We start from the raw sequence: 21,346 nt of genomic DNA on the forward strand, positions 1-21,346 counted from the left end.
AAAAATTGCATTGTCACACAGGCGCCGCCAAGTCTGACTTTCCTGCGATCAATCAACGTATTTTGCAAACTGAATTCAGCCTTCAAGGCACGCGAGATGTCGGGTAAAGCGAATTCGCGGGGATATTGATTGCGGGCATAACGTCAATTTGGATTTTTCAAATGTACAAACTTCACATCAAGCTCGATCTAGATTTTATTGATCGTTTGCTATAGACAGGAATATTTTGCGCATAATTTCAAAATTTCGACGAAATCGTTCGCGGCTCACTTACGAGATGTAAATGGCACACTAGTGCGCCGCGGCACACCGGTTGGGTACAACTGGATTAATCGCAAGAAACACGACGCTGAGAAATTTCGTGCTATTGACATCAACAACCGCTAACCAATGCTAAAGAGCCGCTCTAGTGCGTTTATCGAATGGTGGGTGAGTTTCAATTCGCCATTCCATGCCGTCTCTTGCGGCGTCTGCTAGCTACGTTGCACAATTAGGGAGCAGATGTTCGTTGTTCGAATGCTGTCATTAGATATTCCAGTGGTTCGAGATATCCTGTAGCTTAGCAAATATCCGCTCAATGACATGGCTATGGTTAGTATGGATTCTACCATAGTTAGGCTTAATGAAAGCGAATTCGAGGATGGAAATCGTACGCTCGGTCGCGGCGGCATGGGTATTGTTCGTTTATACAAGTGGAAAATAAGGAAGGACGTTGCTGTGAAGACCCTTCACGATACAAGGTCGGTTGAGTTACTTCATAAATGATTGTAATTCATTTCGTTCTTGCTTTATAACGCCAAGTCGCATCTCCTTTGATCAGTTGCTAGGAAATTCAATGCCAGCCCCTGATGGATATTGTTTATATGTTTAGCGGACATCTACTATGATAGAATAGGTAAATAGGAGTAGCTAAGTTATCCAGGCTGAAGTCGTTGTATACAAATGGTAATCGTAAATGTACCAATCGAGTAGGCTACACAAATTCTTTATATTACTCCCGCAATCGCCCGGAACAAAATTATTGTCCGCGATATAAATAATGACCACTCCTACACCTTACAAGAGTGGATACCTAATAACACAACTGAATAAATAAGTGCGGGTGTATCCGTTAGCATTCAGTCGTGAACGTCATTCTCTTTATCGTAGCCGTAAAAATGTTCATTGTACATTGAAATTGAATGACGGAATTGACTTATCCACTCGATAGTAAACTGTATTGTATCCCGGCTTATATGCGCACGCGCGCGAGCTGATTGAAAACTTCACACCTTTTTACAGAGATTCGTGTGATTTATTAGAGGAAGCAAAGATACTATGGGGTCTGCACAAGCAATGCGAGTTTATTTTAGAATTGTATGGTATCATCGTATCGACAAACGAAGTTCGACTTGTAGTAGATTACATGGATCATGGCAATGTTTCCGATTTTTTCTTACGTATTAAAGACAAGGCCAGACCTGAACATATTCGAAAGTTGAAAGTCAGGATAGCAATGCAAGTAAGTGGTAATACGAAATATTGCATTGCTCGGTTCTCCCATTTATTATAAAACCAAACTTGAGCCAATTCGCCAAAATCAATTTCGGTCAACCGATGATGACATGTTTCATTATTGTTATAAAATAATCACACCATCTAAAATCCAAATTAAGGCGATGGTTACACGGTTGATTTGATACGTTTGACGGTTTACAGGTGGGCCGAGGCTAATGGATAGATATGCGATCTAACATTTAACCGTCATTACATATTGCGACGCAATTCGCAAAACTACGCGTATAGCTTACTGGAGTATTGCTTACTGTTTTACATGAAGGCCTGTTATTGCACCCGAATATATTACAATTCTCCAATATTTGAGAATTTGAAGAAAATTCTGGAGTTCGTTTGGGAGTTTTGCTAATTGTAAGGAAACAGTTTCTCTTGCACCGCCTACTGTCATTTGTCTATAGTTTATAGTCCTATTGTGTAATATCGGGGTGTAAGGTGTAAGTAGCGCGGAGACAAACAGACATTGTCCATATTGTTTCGTGTATATGTGTGCAAACCTGTAAAAAGTGTGGACAAATATATTGGGCGCAACACCTCGGCATTTTGTTGCACATACACTGCGACCAATCAATCGCTTGGTCCCTTTACATATGCATAACTTATCCGAATCTCTAATTTTGCAGGTATGTATAGCAATGGAATTCCTTCACGGCTTTGCTAAGCCGATTATACATCGCGATCTGAAGGCCACGAATGTGCTACTGGATGACATACTAAATGTTAAGGTGATTTATTAAAAGATTGCAGCGATGCAGTGTCATAATTAGAGCTATCAGGCATGGGTAAGGTACCCGCCAGACATGGGGTAATCGCGATTAGTAATCGTAATCGATTACGACGATTACAGCATTTTGAAGTAATCGTAATCGCAATCGATTACATTCGAAAAAAATCCGAAGTAATCGTAATCGTAATCGACTACTTCCCATATCTAATCGATTTGTTTGTGAAAGAACGATTACTTTTTGTTTGTACAAGGAATACGACATAAACTGAATATTCGTGAACAAAAATGAGATAATATACCACGTTAGCGTTAGCACAAACGTCTGTTTTCAAACGCCACTAACTCATTATTACGTCAGAAGTATTAGCTCCGCTCGTCATTGCGTAACAAGTATCCACACATAGTAAACAGACATGCGATGGACATTGTAGTGTGATTGTAAGAACACCTCCCACGGTGTATATCAGGTTATCAATACACTACAGAAGCCGCTACCTCGCAGCAGGATATTGATCACCACTGTGCCTATAGTTTCAAATAGTAACTTATGTACGCACGTGCACCTGACAAAAATTCGGAATTTTGTACTCGTCGAATAAGACATTGCAATTTCCACACGAAGCATTACAAATAAACAGCTGCTGATATATATCATAACCTAGCCGTGCTTAGCCGTTTCTCGCAACAGCAGCTCGCTGTATATGTATTAAGTTGAAAACAGAATTTTTATGTTAACCATATCTTATTCTCATATAACTACTTGAAACGGGCGTCAATCGTTATTTCACAGTTCGTTACTTAGCATTTGGACCTGCCGCCATAACCATCCGCTTATATAGCCTGACATATTAGCGTGGGTTGTAAATAGAATCAGCAATTCAGCCAAAACAACAATTCCCCTGTCCAACCGTTGGTCAATTTTCAAAAGCGAATTTCGTCAATAATATTGGTAATTGCATTATATTACTATTCATTTATAACCTCTCTGAGCCCCGAGTGTCAGATTTACCTGTAAAGCTGGGCACGTTATTAATATTCATAGCATCTGGTATGTTGTTATAATTACTGTATGTTGTTAATTCGCGACCTCCAGTCCGTTGTATAATCACAAGATATTGTACTCGCCCAAATGTAGCAGACTAAAAGAATATCTTTTGTGAGACGCACACACAAATTGTCGTGGCTTTATTCCTTTGTGGATGCCCCGGGTGACATTTGCATTGTGGGACCAGATTCGAAGGACAGGAGTTATTAGTCCCGCCCACTCAGCGCGGCTATCGACAATGGACGAATACCCTAAGTTTCGGCCAAGGTGTTTCTTTGGTATCACATCCCGTGGAGTTGCGTGTTGGCCGAAACTGCTTATGTGTTTTGGTGTGTTGTGGGATCGTGGCGCGGTAATGACCGGCTACGAAATGCCTGTTCCCATAAAATATAGCCTATGTATGTTTTTTGTTTGAGGGGAAGAGGTATGCATTTCAAGCCCAGCTATCTACTGGAGCAGGGGTCACCAACTGTTTTGAAACAAAAAGCTACTTCTTGTGTAGTGTGTACTGATTATTGCGACGACCGACGGGTTACCACGTACTCCCGTCGTTTATCCATGTTCAGTTGGATTTCTTCACTTAGAGTAAGACAATCAGAGCACTGGGCCGGGTTTCCGCCCCTTACCAAGAAAAAAAAACGCTCACTCGCAGGGACTCCACCAGCTCCTCCAAGCTCAGTTGCATTGCTGCAGTGCGCGCAGAAGCGCCGATCTCCGCGTCTAGACTCGGGAATATTAACTATATAGATTCCCGTTGAGCCGCCGCGTGGGCGAAGACAAGCAATGCCCCGAGCGACTGCGTTCGTATGTTCCTTGGCGTCGGCAGACCCATGTTCAACTGCTGCTCATATGAAACGAGCTTCAACTATCAAATCTCTCATTTGGATATTTGCTACAGCGCAGTGGTGGCCATACGAACGGCGGGGCCTGGGCGAGACTTACCGGGGGCCGCCCTATAAGTATCTATCCGTAACTTATGGGGGGCTTCGCCCCCCAGACTCCTCTTTCGCATCTGTTATTATTATCTATCTATCAAGGTTTGGCCAGGTGCTGGATTCGGCCATGTCTATTTTTTCATGTGTGCAAAGATAGACGACATTAAAACTAAGTAATTCTACCGCATGCAGAGACGTGATGATTATCGGGATATGGTACTTTTCTAACAAATGCAGAGATTTGATGATGATTGACACATCTGTACGGAATCCTATTCTTGCCTTACACGGATTTCCATGTTTATTTGTTATTATCCTTGAAAAAAGCGCATAATCCAAATAGGGGAGCCCTTCGGTCAGCCCCCCTGGCGACCGCCCACCTCGCCCCCCCAAAAGCCACCACTACTACAGCGACCGCGGGCGACTCATTTGGTCCGCGTTGGTGACCCCTGTACTAGAGATATTTGAATCGCAAAGCTCGAAAAACATTTACAAGAATTAATTAAATTCTCGAAAATGCTCTATAATATATGTTGGTTTACGAAATACTTTTGAGTCCCCTTCGAGCACGCTCCCCACTCTATTAAGGAATTTGGGGCGCGGCAGGTAAAGACCTGGCAATAATGCAAATCGTTGGATGCGATAAATCATCCACTATAAAATTGTGCAATTGATATATTATGACGTAATAAGTAAATGACGCATGATGTAATATGAAAGTAGATATCTCATTAAGCCTTTTCATCGCAATCCTTGTATTGCCTTCCCATATATCATTTAAGATTATAGTCCTAAGCAAAACAAATGTAATCGTGAGTAATCGTGATTACTTTTTCAATGTAATCGTAATCGTAATCGACTACCTCCTGATTTTGCTGTAATCGTAATCGTAATCGTAATCGCGTGATTCCGAAGTAATCGTAATCGCAATCGATTACATTCATGAAGTAATCACCCCATGTCTTGTACCCGCACGTTACTGCGTAACTGCTCAGTGCTAACTCTACATTTTCCTTGTTCGATAAATAACGATTAAAACGGTAGTGTAGTATTGTTTGCGCTGTACTTTATGTTCATGCTAAGATCTTTGAACGTACACGGTGCAGTCCTAGGCTTGGTACGGTCAGTCGCTATAAATATCGTTCACTCAAAAAGAAAATACGTATTATTTGAGTGTGTGGTTATCGAATGTAAACATGGAATGTCAACGACCGATTTTGCAGCTTCGTTCCGCTTCGCTGAAGCTTTATTCAGACTTATTTTGCGGCAGCGACTGTAGGTTTTCTGGCAATCCGTAAGTTATCTTCCAGAGTGCAGAATTTACTGAAGCTAGTCCTGATTGAAGCTACTGTCGCAGTCACTCCGAAAATATAAATTCGATAGTATGTTCAAGTGGTTTGGTTATACATGTAGTAATTTATAAGCGTATATATTGTTATTTTGTGATCGGCGTAGCGTCATTATTCAATAACCGTAACGGAGGGATGTTGTGTCGAATCGGTTCACCGCTCTGAGTTATAATGCTATTTCATTTGTCGTGCAGATATGTGACTTCGGACTAGCAAAAATAAAACAACTGACTACTAGACCGAAGTCGGATCCACCTCAAGGTAAGGGTCGATATATTGGCCGCTTTCGTAATATACAGCTGCTGAGCTGCACATCGGGTATCGTGGCAGCAGTCCGTACCGTCAATTATTGTTATATTATGTTGGTGGCATGTATCTTACCGAAATTATTTCGCGCGACATAGCTAGCGTAAAACCACTCGTTAACGGATGGTTGGACACGGAACGAAACTGTGGTATCACCTCCAGAAGTCATCGCATGTTCGGCAATGCTCAAATATGCCCAGTGTCGTTTGTATTATAACTAGTTCATATAAGAATGCAAACCAAGTCACTCGTTGGATATTGACTAATGTGGGCGTACGCCGTACGCCGTACGTCTTTCACTAGTAGGTATTTTCGTGACATCTCTTGAGGTTTTGTGGGGTTTTGTGAACAGCAGAAGCCGGTATTTTGTCAATGCTGGCGACAGTAATGTCGATACAGTTGTGTTAGGAATACACTGAAGCTGCTCATGTGAACGAACGGGTGGTTGATATACAGTTGTCGATTCTATTAATTTAGCATATTATCGATTAAGAATTTGGAGGACAACCTGGGGGAACACTGTCTCACCTTGCTCCAGAGCTGCTTTGTATGACTGGAAGGCCTTCGAGAAAATCCGACGTGTATAGGTAAGCACTCAGGCACGTCCTTGGTATGATGAAGAGACTGGTGTTTACCCAACTTTACTTTTTGTAGCTACGGAATATTTCTGTGGGAACTTTTATCGGGCAACATACCATACGAAGGTGCACAGGAATTGTCTATGTGTAATACAACATCCTGTCGGGTGCTTTGACTGTCGTTTCTGGTATATACAGATGTCACGACGGACGTTCTCATAAATGGTGTTACGAAGGGGAAAAGGCCGAGCTTAGGCGAAATATCGATTCAATGGGGAGATCTCAAGGATATTATGACTGAATGCTGGGTCGAAAATCCGTCGCAGAGACCAAATTTTAGCAGTAAGTTTGTCGATGACAGATTTGGCTCGCATCCGCGCTTCAGCATGTGAGACAATGAATTGGATCTTAATGCTGACGACATTTTCAAATCGTCGAAAACAGTCATCCATCATCCATACAGGGGAATAACTAATATAAATGTTTTGAGGCAGTGAGTAATTTTCAATAACGAAGTGACATCACATATAGTATACAAAGGGAAATAGCAAATTCAATACGACGTCACAATGTCAAACATCTAAAATTTGAGGAGGAGGAAAACGCTTTTTGTCCATCTGGTGACGTCAATAAGTACATCCCCCGTTACTGCCTTGCAAGCAGACTTGGACAACTAGAAAATTTTCAGCTTTTCCAAATTAAATTAGAATTAGAGCTACACATTTTTCCGAATTAGATTACAATTAGAGCTACACTGCTTTTTCCAAATTAGATTAGATTAGAATTAGAGCTTCACATTATTTTCCAAATTAGATTAGAATTAGAATTAGAATTGCTGAATCCGCAAAAATAGGGAAATTGAATGAAATTGTGAATGAAAAATATATGCAGCAGCCAGCAGATATCAATTTCAGTTCATATCAAATCACAGTGCATTTCATTCTCATAAGCACGAGAACGGTTAACACCAAGCTTGATTCGTTTTGCACCATACCAGGGGACACCAACACGCGGGTCACAGGTGTCCGGCGATCAGATTTGTGTTTTTTGAAGAACACGAAGTAAAGCATTTCGAAATGCTGAAATTGATTACAGTTTCCAATTGTTGTTGTTGTTTCAAAATAAGCTGTTCGCCTGTGCCCAACAACACTGTTACTCACTAGCTGAAACAGATTCGGCGATGGCAAAAGCATTCCATCGACGGAGAGTCAGCTGATATGAGTATATTATTGCCTTGACGTGCAATGGCCCAGACACTGCAAAGACCGAGACGCGTAGAAAACAGCCCAGGGCTTCCCCCACAAGATCTATCTTTAGAATATAGTCTTTCAGCTAGTGACATGTCTGGCTAGTCCCATCATCGATTCATTTAGTCGCTGAAAAGCGTTGTCAGGTAGCGTGCGCAACGCGCACTGCGCAGCTCATGGTCCAAAATAAAATGAAGTTTATGATCATGATATTTCATGTATTTGTACTTCTTTAATAAATAATACTTCTTTTGCGGTAACCATGCCCATCGCCCATGTTAGTCAGCACGGCGTTGTACTAACGTAAAGTTCTTAAAACGTGGCTGCTCAACTGTATAGCCTATTTTGTCTCGATATTGCGTTATTGGGGCCCGCGGCTTCTACCAATTTGAAAAGTGACCCGCGACCCGTTTTGATGGCTGAATGGCTGAAAACTCTTTCTGGTAGAGCTGGTGTTGCAGTCATGCCTACAAGGGCTGGGCAAAATCGAGTACCTGAGTGATTCGATTCTGAATCACGTATTATGATTTGAGTCTAGTCGAGTATTCGAGTATCACTAATTATGACGTCACAACAAAATGTAATATGTCAAAGTTCGGATATGTACCTTTTGTGCCACCACAGCGAATATAAGGCCTGTTATCCATCACATTTAAGATGCTTGGGTATTTTTTCGACCCTACCGATTTCATTGCACTTTATTGCAATGTTGTGGGAGGATCATGACTTCGGAAATGTATTTCCAGTAACGGTCGTAGCTTTGCACCGTTTGTTTGATATGCTGGGACATGGCCAATCAAGGTTTCAAGGCTTCCACAGTGGAAAATAGTATCGAAAGTCGGAACCATAATTCGACTTGATAATAAAACCTTCAGTAAACAGAAGCGTATAATTTTAGTACTCGAAAAAATCGTCTTTTGCTACTCGACTCGAATCATTAAAATAATTGCTCCATTCAGATTCGAGTACTCGAATCATTGTGCCCAGCCCTACCTACGAGTTCTTGAGCAGCAGCCTTAAGATGGGGAAAATTATCTCTCTTTTCCTGTAACTCAAAACATCACAGTACAATGAGTACATGCTCTCACGCTCTGGTGAGAAATATCTTTCCACTTCATCCTCTGATATATTTTCTTTGGCTAGATCTGAAGCAATTATCATCTTTTCATTGATGTAGTTGAGGGCATGAAAGTGAACAAGCCTGTGTTAACTTATCTCGTTTTCTTCGCTACTGTTCTGTTTGTCATCGAAACTAGAATGATGTTAGCAGACTACAAGCTACTATGCCACGCCAGCGTAGCTATTACTCGTCACAATACTATGACTGTATGAGTAATACGATGGCGGCTTGACACCGGGATTCCCTACGCGAGGGGGAAATTCTTGTTAAATCGCTGCAAAATGCCGCGCACAAAGAGGCATTTTCAGGAAAACAATAAATTAGGTTGGAACTAGAATTAGAGAAACATTTCTTAAATTAGATTAGAATTAGATTACTAGCGCTTCGCTCTAATTTAGTGAAATTAGACAACTAGAATTATCTAGTTGTCCAAGTCTGCTTTGATGTACCGCGGGCTTTGGAAAGTATCGCGAATACACCCAGGGCCGAATTTAATCACTACCCAAACATTGGTCTTGGGCCCCCAATCGGTGATCTACCATACTTCTGGTGGAGATCGACTCACCAGACCCCCATTTATACGACGGACCAATCGCCTTACCAGATGCACGGGGATGGCGTATCAAGTTTGGAAAATTGAATGTGGCGTCGTTTAGTCGCGCGAAAAACCTTCAAATTCATTAAAGGAAGTAGTCAATAACACTGGTACAATTGCATATAATACTATCGATTGCTTATCCTTTGTCATCCCACATGATCAGATGGTGGTGGCGGTGTCTTCGAATATTAGGCACATCAATAATCAATAATTACTAGGGCAAGTTTTTGCAACTTTTTTTTACAGCTTCCGACAGCTTCTTAGACACTCAGGATCTATGTACTATGATGTTTCAAGCTGCTTGGAGGGATTTTATAGTGCAACGTTTTGCAACTTTTCTCCATTTTTCATACCAATTTTTACATCAACTTTTATCAAATATTGCGCCACAATAGAACTAGGAGTGATTTGAAAATGTGCAATAAACTACTTCTCGTTTGGTTCTATTCACTTTGATTTGAAAGAGCAATATGATGGGTTATAGCTGCATCTCACTCTCATCTATCTATCAATGACTTGCGAGCAAGAAGTTCAACTACCCCTGCCAAGCACCACCGTGTCCGAACAATATGTAAATAGATCGTTTCATTGATTTTGTCGTTCAAATGTGAGATAGTTTCCCATTTCACGGGCGTCCAGTTGAGACCACTGAAAATTACATTTTCACTGGGTCACCTTATTCAGGCTGTTGATTTTCGTTAAAGTCGCCAAGAGTAAGTTTTTTCTGCAACGCCTTGGGTCAAGTTTGCAGAACTAGGGGATTGGTGGTGTGTTATTTCAGGGGGAGTGGTTATCGCTATGTTATTTGGCTTTTTTGGGGAAATCTATTCCCGCATTGCGTAACTATATCTTGCTGCGTCTCGGGAAAAATATGATTTTTGGCTGCCTCGACAGAATGTCTGTGAAATGGCAAAGTAACAAGTTTGACAGCTCTGCAGGAACTTGGTTATACAACGAAACCTTTCGAGTATCTAGTACCCTACTAATTCAACACAAATTATAAATGCAACTTTTTTTACTGCGCAACTTTTGTCAAAATTAAGTGCAACATTCTCGCGATTTTAGTGCAACAAAAACTTGCCCTAGTAATTACACATCTTCGGGCGGGTTCATTGCGTGTTTTTATTCCGTGACGTCCAGTCAGGCTTGTTGATAAAGTCAAAATATATTAGAATCGCCCCGCAACGTATAAGTCTGAACCAGCATGTTACACGCACATAAATAATCCCTAAGCGATACTATAGCAATGAACAGATTTCCCGCGAATACAACTCTCAAAAATACTGTTATGTTAAATTGCCGAATAATTTTGGGCCCCTTCGAGCGAGGTGCGGTTGTCACGGTCCTGAATACATCTATATTTGCGATAAGCTGTGGTGTAACCATGTGGCAGGCCTACAGTGGTGTATCGACGTTGTGATGACTTCAATGTGTGGATGTTTGTGCGGAAAAATAGACTACTTTTAACCGATTTGAGTGCTCAAATAGATTTACCGACGCATAATGGAATCTTTTACGTTATCGCGAGCTAAAGAATAAAAATGTCTGGGACGCGTGGTCACAAGCTACTCTCGGAAGCTCAATCTACCGTACTTCTTTTTTGACCCTGCCGTATTGGAAATAGCTTCTTTTAAATTCTATTTCAGTAGACCTTACTACTTTCTTCATTTTAATCATGACTCTACCGCTGTCATACTCCTGTTGACAATGAAAGATTGTAGCGGGTTCGCTGTCCTTGGCGTGACCGGGCCTTATCGTATTTCGCTGAAGTGACGAAGTACATAATACATAACTAGAGGTCACGGTCCATCGCAAATATGAAATCATTTTTATGACCATCGAACAGGACACGTGAACGTAGGTCTATATTACCAATTATCGTCACCTCGAAGAAAATAAACAGAAGCTTGGCGCCTTGTTACCATAAATAATAAAATATAATAATCAATTATAACACTGGTTAAAACACTCTCGATAACTCTCTTCGTCTCTAGGCCTCCGTCAAAGACTTTCACCCGATACCGATCACTGCACCACCGACGACGCAAAAATCTGTAAATACGCTTGGGTGAGGATTCATACTTAACTATGACCCTGACGTTAGATGGCTGGTGTCAATTTACGTTCCACAATTTAATATAAAATCGGACGCGTCTATATCCATTTTATTGCCATGCAGTATATTGCGAAGTTGGATTCGTTAAAGATAATATTTGATAATTCTCTCAGGAACGGCAGAAACAGCAGACGGCAGAAACCAAGCCAAAAGCTGTTCGGTATGGATATTATTGGTCTTGGATCTATCCACCCATCATTTTATACAATGAACGTCTTTAACCAGGTCCGACCGCTTTGACGACGAACGATATTTACATACAGCTACTCTACCACCGGGAAATACACCACAACGCCGCGACATGGCTCAGCAATTGCACCGCGCACCCGTGTCAGACCTCACGTCGTCAGAAATGCTAATCAGTGCGGAATCCCAAGAGAGCTCAACGACTACTGTGAACGAGCAGGAGAGAGGGAAATATCCCGACGGTTCTTCGAATGTGCCGCTCATAGGTAGGAATTAGTGAAAGTGAGTCAGCGCGCTGTTTTGTCTGTGGATGTTTTTCTTTGGAAAGGATGGTTTTTGACCGTTTCTCTATGACGCCCCCTAACCGTGCTTCGTCAGACAAGACAAGACTACAAGCAAATGTACCACGCGTTGATATATTCAATTCATATTGAACACTTAGATGGGACAGTCCGCATCCAATTCGCCATTTGATGTTCGACTTCAGCGAATGGTCAACGTAATTTTCCTTCAACCTCAACTTTCCTAGGCTTACTTGGCCTTAACAGCAACGAGTGCAGAGAATGCTAGTACCCACATACCTGGAAAACCAACAAAATCAAAGACCGATGAGCCTGGGTTGAGATAGTATGAAAGTAAATAGGACATGAACCTGCCCAAGACGCCTACAATTTTGTTTCTGAAGTGGTCGTTCGCTGTGGAGTCGAACTTCAGCTCAACTTATACTAAATACATCGCGGAGTTGTCGATAAACTTGCAAGCTTCGCGCTTGTGATCCCAGGGAAATACTTGATAAAATATTGAGAGTTCTCTCTGAGATCGTATCTACCAATTACATAAGATTATATTTTTGTGCATTCTATTTATTGTTCTTGGCAGTTAGTGCTCCTCTGCTGCTGTTTTTTTTAATTATATTGAAACAGGATGAAGACCCATGCTTGGGTAGACTTTTTATCGAATATCATTTATACTTGGAAATCTTCAAGATTATCTTCCAAGTATATATACATTGACCGTGTAATTGTCAATTAATACCACGAACATTTCACATATACTCCTACCATTTTGGAACTTAAAACCTGGACTTGTTTGTTCCGGGGCCTAAGTTAAGTCAAACTCGAGATTGTAGACAAAGCAGATCAAAACACATTCGCATCAACGGGTCCGTTCCGATTCTTTTTCATCTCTTCTTGAACGAAATGAAACGGAATCATATATTTGTTTCAACAGAACCGAGCACGCCACCTCCTCAAATATCCCGCAGCAAGTGCCGAGCGTCAAAGTCAATTATGTGCGCACTAATAGTTGGACTCATAGTCGGTTGTGGTATTGCATTCGCGATCTTTTGGGTTAAGATGACCGCAATTTATGCAGGTATCGTGTCCAGTATTCGATTACCTGCGATAATTCCTATCGTCAGAATGATATAATCCTCCGTTTTCTCAGGGTGTTGCATCAACTGTTTCGACTTGACCGATTCCGGCATTCGCAGTAATTGCTCTGTCGATGCCAATTCAAAAGTATCAGTCGGCATGAAATGCAGTTTTTCGTGTATGGACGGATACATCTTGAACGGAAACACGGATCAGCTCGTCTGCCAAACGAACGGGGTATGGTCCGGTTCTCTGCCGTATTGCAGGAAGAGTGGGTATTATTTTTGCGGATTTTTTCCGTTTGTCTACATTTTCCCGTTTCAGTAAGGCAATGTCCCAAGCTTTCCGCGCCTGCGAACGAGGGCGAATTCAAGTGCACTAACGGGTTCTACGAGAGGTCCACGTGCTCTTTTCAATGCAAGCCTGGATACCGGTTGCGAATCCCAGGGGATAATAGCACGCATGACTATGTTCAGGAGATGAGCGTTACCTGTAACGCAGACGAATTCGATAATTACCAATGGTCAGGACGGGAACCGTATTGTGAAAAAGGTATAGGAATCGATCACATATAATTAATTATACCGGTATTTCAATGTTTCGTTTCATCAACAAATAAATGAGAGGTGAAATCTGCACTCGATCGGTGTAAGCGGTGTCTTAAAAAAATCTACAAGAGATAGTAACCTGTACTAACCTTGCGAATCCTTACGCTAATCTGCAAGTCATCGGTGAACACCATACTATCGCAGGGTCACAAAAGACTATACCACATTACGGACTATCTACACATCAGACACATTACTATATGGAATACTGGTGCGCAAAATCAACTTAGCAACAATAACAGTGTGGAAAGAAATGAACTAATCAAACAAACATGATTATCACGAAAAATAGGGGACTATAACGAATATTTACTGGCAAGATAGCGTAGTGGTATAATCCACAGCTGTAATACCAATGGGTTGCGGGGTCGAGTCGACTTTGGTCGGACCTAAGTGTCGGAGGTATATCTTGGATCCCCCTCGCCATATCACCCGTCTACTGTGAGCGGTGTCTTATAAAAGCCTAGAAGTGGGCCGTGCTACAAGTCGGCAGCCATGGAATAAAAGTGAGAAAATAAGCCTGGTGAAAATGACCATAGTAGTCAACAACACCATGAATGCCACAAACAACAAATACTGCGAATCCCTGACTGCTGTTGTTGTCTTAAAGATACCAGTTCAGAAATAGGAGGCTTCACCATGGAATGTGCCTCGCAACAGTATGTTACGAATTGCTGACTGGGTTTGAAATGAGCTGATAAATATTGGAGATAGAATCAATATTTCAAAGGGAAGGGTTCTTAATTTCGAACCCCGACGCCCCAAACACCCCTACTTGCGCCACTGCGCACGATGTCCCACCACAAAAGTCGCAATTAGGCCACTGATAGCGCCTAATTCCCTATACAGCCAATTATGACCAAGACAAGCGTAACATTACGGCCCACGTCCCTACTCCTGAGACTAACTTGGCACATGCCAAAAGTTAGCAGCTCAGGAATCATAATAAGTAGGGCAATATATTTTGACGTAAAAATCAGAATTTTGACGTTTTTTAACCCTAAAAAACTTGACCAAGAAAAAACTTGATTTTAACGAAATCTGGGCCTATGAAGAATTCCATTAGTAACATCACGTATTATGGTAGAAATAATTAAAATTTGTTGTAGTACAACGAAAGATACTTTCCTATATATTCTCGGGTAGAAAGTGTCTGTCCTTGCTAGAGGTCTACCGATATTGATTTTTGCAGGCCGATACTCACACGGCCGATAACCGATATCATAGGGTGATATTAATATGGAAGGAGCAGGGAACCATTTCGCAATTATATTATATATTTGGCAAGATGGCACTCGTACATGCCAGAGAAAGCTGAAAAACAAAGGAGAATTATTGCTTAATTGTACACATTCATTTAACTTTGGTATAACCCCAAAAGAAAAGCGTGATACAGAATTGCAGATTAGTCCAGTAGCGGTAGATTGTATTGCAGGAAGCATATAGTTTCTCATCATGCTCCCCATAGGTAATCTCATCTGTCAGGTATCGCCCTTTGCATTTAATTTCCAATATTTTTGAAATTTTTTAAATGTAAATTTCCAAAACGCTACTTTGCAGTTGTGCAATGCGAGACACTTAATTCTGACGTCACCGTCGTTACCGAATGCACACCCGATTCTCAAGACCGCACCAACGGTACCGTTTGTCATCTGTCATGTAAAGCACTCTCCATGTCGCTGGAGCACGAAGAGTCCATTGCCTATTGCTCCTCCGACGGAAAATGGAACACTACAGCCGGGGAAATTAAGTGCATCAAGGGTCAGTGGATTTCGGGATTCGCGCGTACTAGACTGCTACAATTTGCTTTATCTTCTAGCTTGCTCATCGCTGCCCGATGTAGGGAACGCTACTTACAACTGCACTAACGGACGCTTGTATTCCAGCCATTGTACATACGCATGCCAGAAGAACTTCGTGTTTGTGGTAATTATGAATATCTTCCGCGCTTATTTCGATTACTGCATGAGTCAGCATGAATAATCTTGCTTCGACTCGAAGTAGGACAATATAGTGCGGCGCAGTGATATCGAGGCAAATCGGACGGCCTGGAAAGCCTTTTATTTGATTCCAACCCGAAATGTGCGTTGTAAATGTTAAATTTAATGATTGATGAATTGGTAGATTGAGTCACAGAGTGCCGATCACCTAACTGGGAAAAATCGATTACCGGTTTTACAAGCAAGTCTTTGGTCTGACCCAGCCTATTCGAACTCGCGATAACCAATCGGGAAGCCGACTCTTGACCACTGCGCTATCTCGTTTGAAAGGAATGTTATGCTCCGGATCGTGTTTGTCGAATTCAGCGCCGATCCGAATCCGGCCATGTCCCTCTTAATGGTGCGATACTGGCTCCTATTCGAGCCTGTCACAAAGCTGCTAATCTAATCCGAGCCATAACGCCGGCATCTCCAAATCTTCGCTTTACAGCAGGGGTGGCCTGCGAGAAGGTGCAGACTGGCCCGCGCGGTAATTTTCGAAATTTGTTTTATAACTTATCGTTAACGTAATTTCGTGTAAACTTGCAAGGTCAGCGATAAATCTGACTAGAGTGTGACCGCGACAGTTGCGATACTGACGACTAAAAATGAGGTCATTACTTTCCATGGTTTTAAAAGCAAGCTGGTGACCATTTTTGAAATGGGGCGAAAGTGATGTGACTAGTGCCTGCCCGCTGACGCAATACATAAAACCCTATCGGACCACTGAAATTGGTCATCTACGTCATACCGTAAACTGCATGCGAGTGGTGTGACCGTCCCTGCTCTGCAGTCTACTAGACTAAGCACATTGTGACTCTACACTTGGACTGTACAGTGTACGTACAAGTGTGCATACGAACTAATCATTTCTCGTATTTTGTTATTGCCTCGCGGTTCGTAGTCAATTTAAATAGCTTTTGTTCCCAGGGCCGGTCCGACAGGGACTGTCAAGACAAAGGTCCTAAAATAGGAACTTGGAGTGCGCCACCTCCGAGGTGCGAATGTCCTTCCTGTAGGTCGGGGAACACTTGTCAAAATAGCGTGTCGTTCAAAGAGACGTGGCAAGCACTAAACACGACGGCAATGGTGAGTGGAAGGAAAATATCCGGTGAGATCGAGAAACCAGATATGTCCGGATTAGGATTTGGACATGGTATTTTAATTTATAATAACTTCAAATTTTCGAGAGATATTTGAGCTCTTACTGTATCTGTGGAGATAGTACATGAACATAAGACGGATTGTATTCCGAATTTCACCTTGAAATACTACATCGACTCGATATTGCACAAGTTACAAGTGTTATTAGTAAAACAGCATCAGATCGACGACCGCATATTTCAAGAAATGCAGCTACAGAATTTGCTTTGAAATAATAAAAGTCTTCCCAATCTCTACTAAATGGTCATTTGGTCACTTTGTTGCTGTTAATCTTTGTACAAGACGGGTGACTGTTGCACAATAATTGAGCTATATTTGATCTAAAACAGGTCTCAAACACGCGGCCCGCGGACGGCATGCGGCCCGCCAGGGCATTTTGTGCGGCCCGCGACGACATTTTAGATTTTTACTAATTTGACAATATATAAGTGTCACATATATCTTTTCAGGTTATAAAGTGAGAATGCCCTCTTAAGTTACTCCGAAAGCCTCAAACTATTCATCAAACTTCACTATCACATCAATTGCAAACGCTACCATGCAGTGGAAGATTCACTATTTCGCCAAATTTCCCATTCATGATTACAAATCGTGACCCTTAGACGATTCGTGACTGAAATTTGTGAGTTGGACTTAGGCGCGACCTTTCCTAAATTACTCAGACTCGGGCTAACTCGATGGCAAAATGAAAATGAATCGAGTGGACTTGGAGTGACTCGGAATGCCGTGAATTTGTTAGAACCATGGACGCAACAAACTAATCGCGTATCAGGGGAGTAATAGATCAGAAGGTCGCAGCTTGGTATTTCGCTAACTAAGCAAGTTATTATGGCAACCATAGGCAATCTGTTAGTTACATCTCTGGTCGCTAAACCGTGTTATCAAGGCCACTTTAAGGTATCGAGTACCGTAGTGAGACGCTCCAACGATGTAACAGCAATGGGCCGTTCGGCGTTCCGACATTTCAATGAGTAGGACACATTCATTAATATATTTTTATTTTATTTATATTTTTTCTGCTCCTATATTTGAAGATATGTGGCCGTGAGATTAATAGCCTACTTATCAGAAGTATACCCGAATCATGGATTGGAATTACAATGCTCAAATTAAAAATGTTTTGATATCAGATCAGTCTCTATTATCCATCTGTTAAATTCAAAATATTCATAGTAGCTGAAAAATAACCCGATAGCTTTTATGATGGTATCATACATTTGTCCACCATACGGTGTCTATATCTAATAATTATATATATATATATCAAGTACGACAGCAATTCTATTCAAATAGCTATAAATGTGAGGATTCTATTCGTGCCAGGCTTAAATTGATACAAGAGTACATCACATTTTGACGATCTGTGTTCACTGTCAGTCTGTTGGATCGGCTCACTTTCAATAGGACAATCCATTCCCGCAAAATAAGGCCTACTTGGAAAGACACAGAATACCCCCATAAATGCTGCGGCCCGCGGCGTCGTCAAAACTGGAAAACTGGCCCGCGAGCACATTTGAGTTTGAGACCTCTGATCTAAAACTTGGTGGGTGGTTCGTGACGGTCCAAATGAGGTCCGCGAAGACAAAGAGGTTGAGAACCACTGATTTACAATCTACATGCCAATGCTAAATCGTTAGATCTGGCACACTCCACAAAATGTTGTTTTCCACATCGCAGTCGCGCATGGCAGATAGTAACCACATTTTTTCAACAGAAAACAGAATTTGATGGCCGACCGATAACCTGCAAGTCAACCGCAAAAGTGTTATCGAAGAAAGAAGGCCAGTTAAGCGGGTGTCAATGTAGAGACCAGATGTCTAACACAAACAAGCAATGCAATGACCAAGATCTGTCGATCGCTTGCTACAGGGCGTATTCTTCGATTTTGATCACTATGTCATTCGCGCATATATGCAAGCTACCATGTGACGCGCAGGATATGCCTGTACCTTGTAAACCTTAAGGTATACGACCTGCGTGAATCAAGCTACGGCGCGCTGGAATTAGCACCGACGCGGTGGGTGAAAAGAGCGAAATGACATGCAATTTCGCAGCGGAAAGTTTCATCACTTCACCTATTAGCCTGCTGCTATTAGAAAATTTAACTCTGTATGGAGAATCAGTAGTATCGCGAATCCCTGGTGGGATTCAATATTTTTGTCAGCCGGTTCTATCGCAAATATCAAATTTTTGAGGTTCTGTACTAAAAAGAGTGATTGTCAGGGTAACCAGTAGTGCAAACTGGTTGGATGACCTCGTAGCATTTCGTGAGGCGGTTCTATGAGCCCATTTTATCCGACGACTGATTTAACTTATTCTGGAGTGATCAATGATCAGATCATGAATTAAGCACCATTTTATTGAATACTTCTACTATGCACTGTTGCATACATACCAAGGCGTATTGGTTTCGGCTCACATGCGAAGTCATGAAGTACGTTTGCAAATGGACGTGAATTTAAAGCCTGTAAAACCTTAGCCCAAAATGACTAAAACATGTGGGCAGAGACCTTCAATGTGGATGTTTTCTGGCGCCGAGATAGCCTTTTCTCCGTATACTAATGCATGGCTTAATTGTCTACCAGTTCTGTTTGATTTTTTATGCTTCATCCATCTTTGCAATCCATGCAATCTTTTTAACTTCCACGCTGCTTGACAGCGTATACTCGCAAATACGTTGGCCTATGTCAATTCGAGTCTTGTCAGCGCATGTTTTGTGCGGATACGAATTTTCGATGGTACACGGAGAGCGATTAGGCTACTATGTGATAGATTATGACACTGAAGATTCTGGAAAGTCGCTTTCAATTTTGCAATGGAATGTTCCTTTTCATGTCCGGACATTCCTTGATGACCAATCAATGACCATGTTGTTATGTGGATAATGGAATGGGTTAGGACTTAATGAGACGGAGCAGGGTGCAGTCTCGGGAACGGATCGCGGTAAGAAGAATTCGCGGGTCCATCTTGCGGTAATACGCACACCACTTCCATGATCGCGGCTTTTGTGCCTACTACGTGGGATGCTCTGGAAATCATCTGTTGCTTCAAAAGACATGCATTGCCAATTTAGATCAGGGGTCACCAACACGCGGGCCGCGAGGTCATATTTTGCAGCCCGCGATCTGATTTGTGATTTCGGAAGAACGCGAAATAGAGCATTTTGAAATGCTGAATTTGATCTCAGTTTCAAAATAATGTTTCTGATTCAAAATAAGCTATTCACCGGTACCCAACATCACTATTCCCCACCAGGTCAAGCGAATTCGGTGACGGCAACAGAATTCCATCGAGGGAGAATCAGCTGAAATGAATGGACATTAGAGCTGTTGGAAAAACCTTTTATTTTCTTCCGGATTCCAGCCCTTCACTGATTAAATTGTCAGGTTACCCTAAATAACGCTGCACACCAAATTTGGTTCAATTCTAGATAATATAAGCCGCCGCAGAGCCAATTATAATTTTTAATTTATTAGGGAAAATTAAAAAAAAATTCAAATTTTTCTGTCAACCCCATGAAAAGTGTTGGGTTTTCTTCAAAGACGATGCAAAACAAATTTGGCTCAATTCGAACTTGTAGAAGCGGAGTTATTGAGTTTTTCGTGGATAATTCTCGGATTATATCCACCAATCAAGGATAATCAGAGAATCATCAACGAAAAACTCAAATTTGAATTATTTTTTGAATTTTTCCTAATAAATTAAAAATTTTCATTGGCTCTGCGGCGGCTTATAGTTGTTAGAATTAAGCAACGAAACGGCTTTGTCCAAATTAGCGGAATGTCAATTGTTCGCTTCGTAGTGATGAGTAATGGCTGCTGGGCTATAATGCGGTAATTGGCGCTGATCGCCAGATTGGGTCAGTAACGAAGTACTTCAAGTAGATTTTCCTACTTGCACTACTTTATCAAGTGTTTATTTATGATTTGATACTAATTCAATTTGACAGATTTCAGTTTTTTACTTACTTGTAAATCACTTATTTTATTTCTACTTGAGTACCGACGATGACTACTTTGACCACTACTGCTGATCGCTTAAAACAGTGGTTCTTAAATTTTTTTGACCGCGACACAAATCTGAGTTTTATTTCATCTCGTGACCCAAGCCTCACACATTGACATGGATGCATTTTTTTATGTCAGTATGCTACGCATTTACGGTAGTCGGGCATGTATGAAATAGAGAAGGCGCAGACGAGTTGTACGCTAGGGCGCAATGCAGTTCTATGAACCATGTGTGCCGCGCGCGATTTTAAATCGGGTGCATTATTTTCCTCTGCGGGTCACATTTGTAATGCGGGGCTCTCGGATTGCAAGGACGAGACTATTCGGGGTCGACGATTTCGAAGACCGGACATATCAATATCGAAGGTTTTGTCCAACCAGCAACAGTCATTTTGGGCCAAGGATTTATCACATTTATCCGGTTTTTGTTTGCGCCGCATTTTGGCCAGCCGCA

At 41.7% G+C, this 21,346-nt stretch overlaps 1 protein-coding gene across 2 annotated transcripts; it reads left to right on the plus strand.

Moving 5' to 3' along the window:
- Positions 1 to 440: 440 nt before the first annotated feature.
- Positions 441 to 19,750, plus strand: LOC145449450 (uncharacterized). 2 transcript variants are annotated; one of them, XM_080327807.1, is made up of 17 exons: positions 444 to 740; positions 1,282 to 1,501; positions 2,178 to 2,279; positions 5,805 to 5,871; positions 6,410 to 6,503; positions 6,571 to 6,620; positions 6,693 to 6,836; positions 11,454 to 11,527; positions 11,689 to 11,735; positions 11,801 to 12,027; positions 12,992 to 13,135; positions 13,208 to 13,405; positions 13,459 to 13,686; positions 15,303 to 15,503; positions 15,562 to 15,668; positions 16,652 to 16,810; positions 18,600 to 19,750. In XM_080327807.1, exons 1-17 carry the CDS (start codon positions 583 to 585, stop codon positions 18,846 to 18,848), a joined length of 2,469 nt encoding a protein of 822 aa, XP_080183933.1. In that variant the 5' UTR covers positions 444 to 582; the 3' UTR covers positions 18,849 to 19,750. The 2 variants fall into 2 exon arrangements, with proteins under 2 accessions (XP_080183934.1, XP_080183933.1); XM_080327808.1 differs by lacking the exon at positions 18,600 to 19,750 and having other exon boundaries at positions 441 to 740; positions 16,639 to 16,810.
- Positions 19,751 to 21,346: the final 1,596 nt, after the last annotated feature.

This window comes from Botryllus schlosseri, chromosome 11, assembly GCF_051294905.1.
Source record: "Botryllus schlosseri isolate E-star chromosome 11, Bs_hap1, whole genome shotgun sequence".
Taxonomy (NCBI): Eukaryota; Metazoa; Chordata; class Ascidiacea; order Stolidobranchia; family Styelidae; genus Botryllus; species Botryllus schlosseri.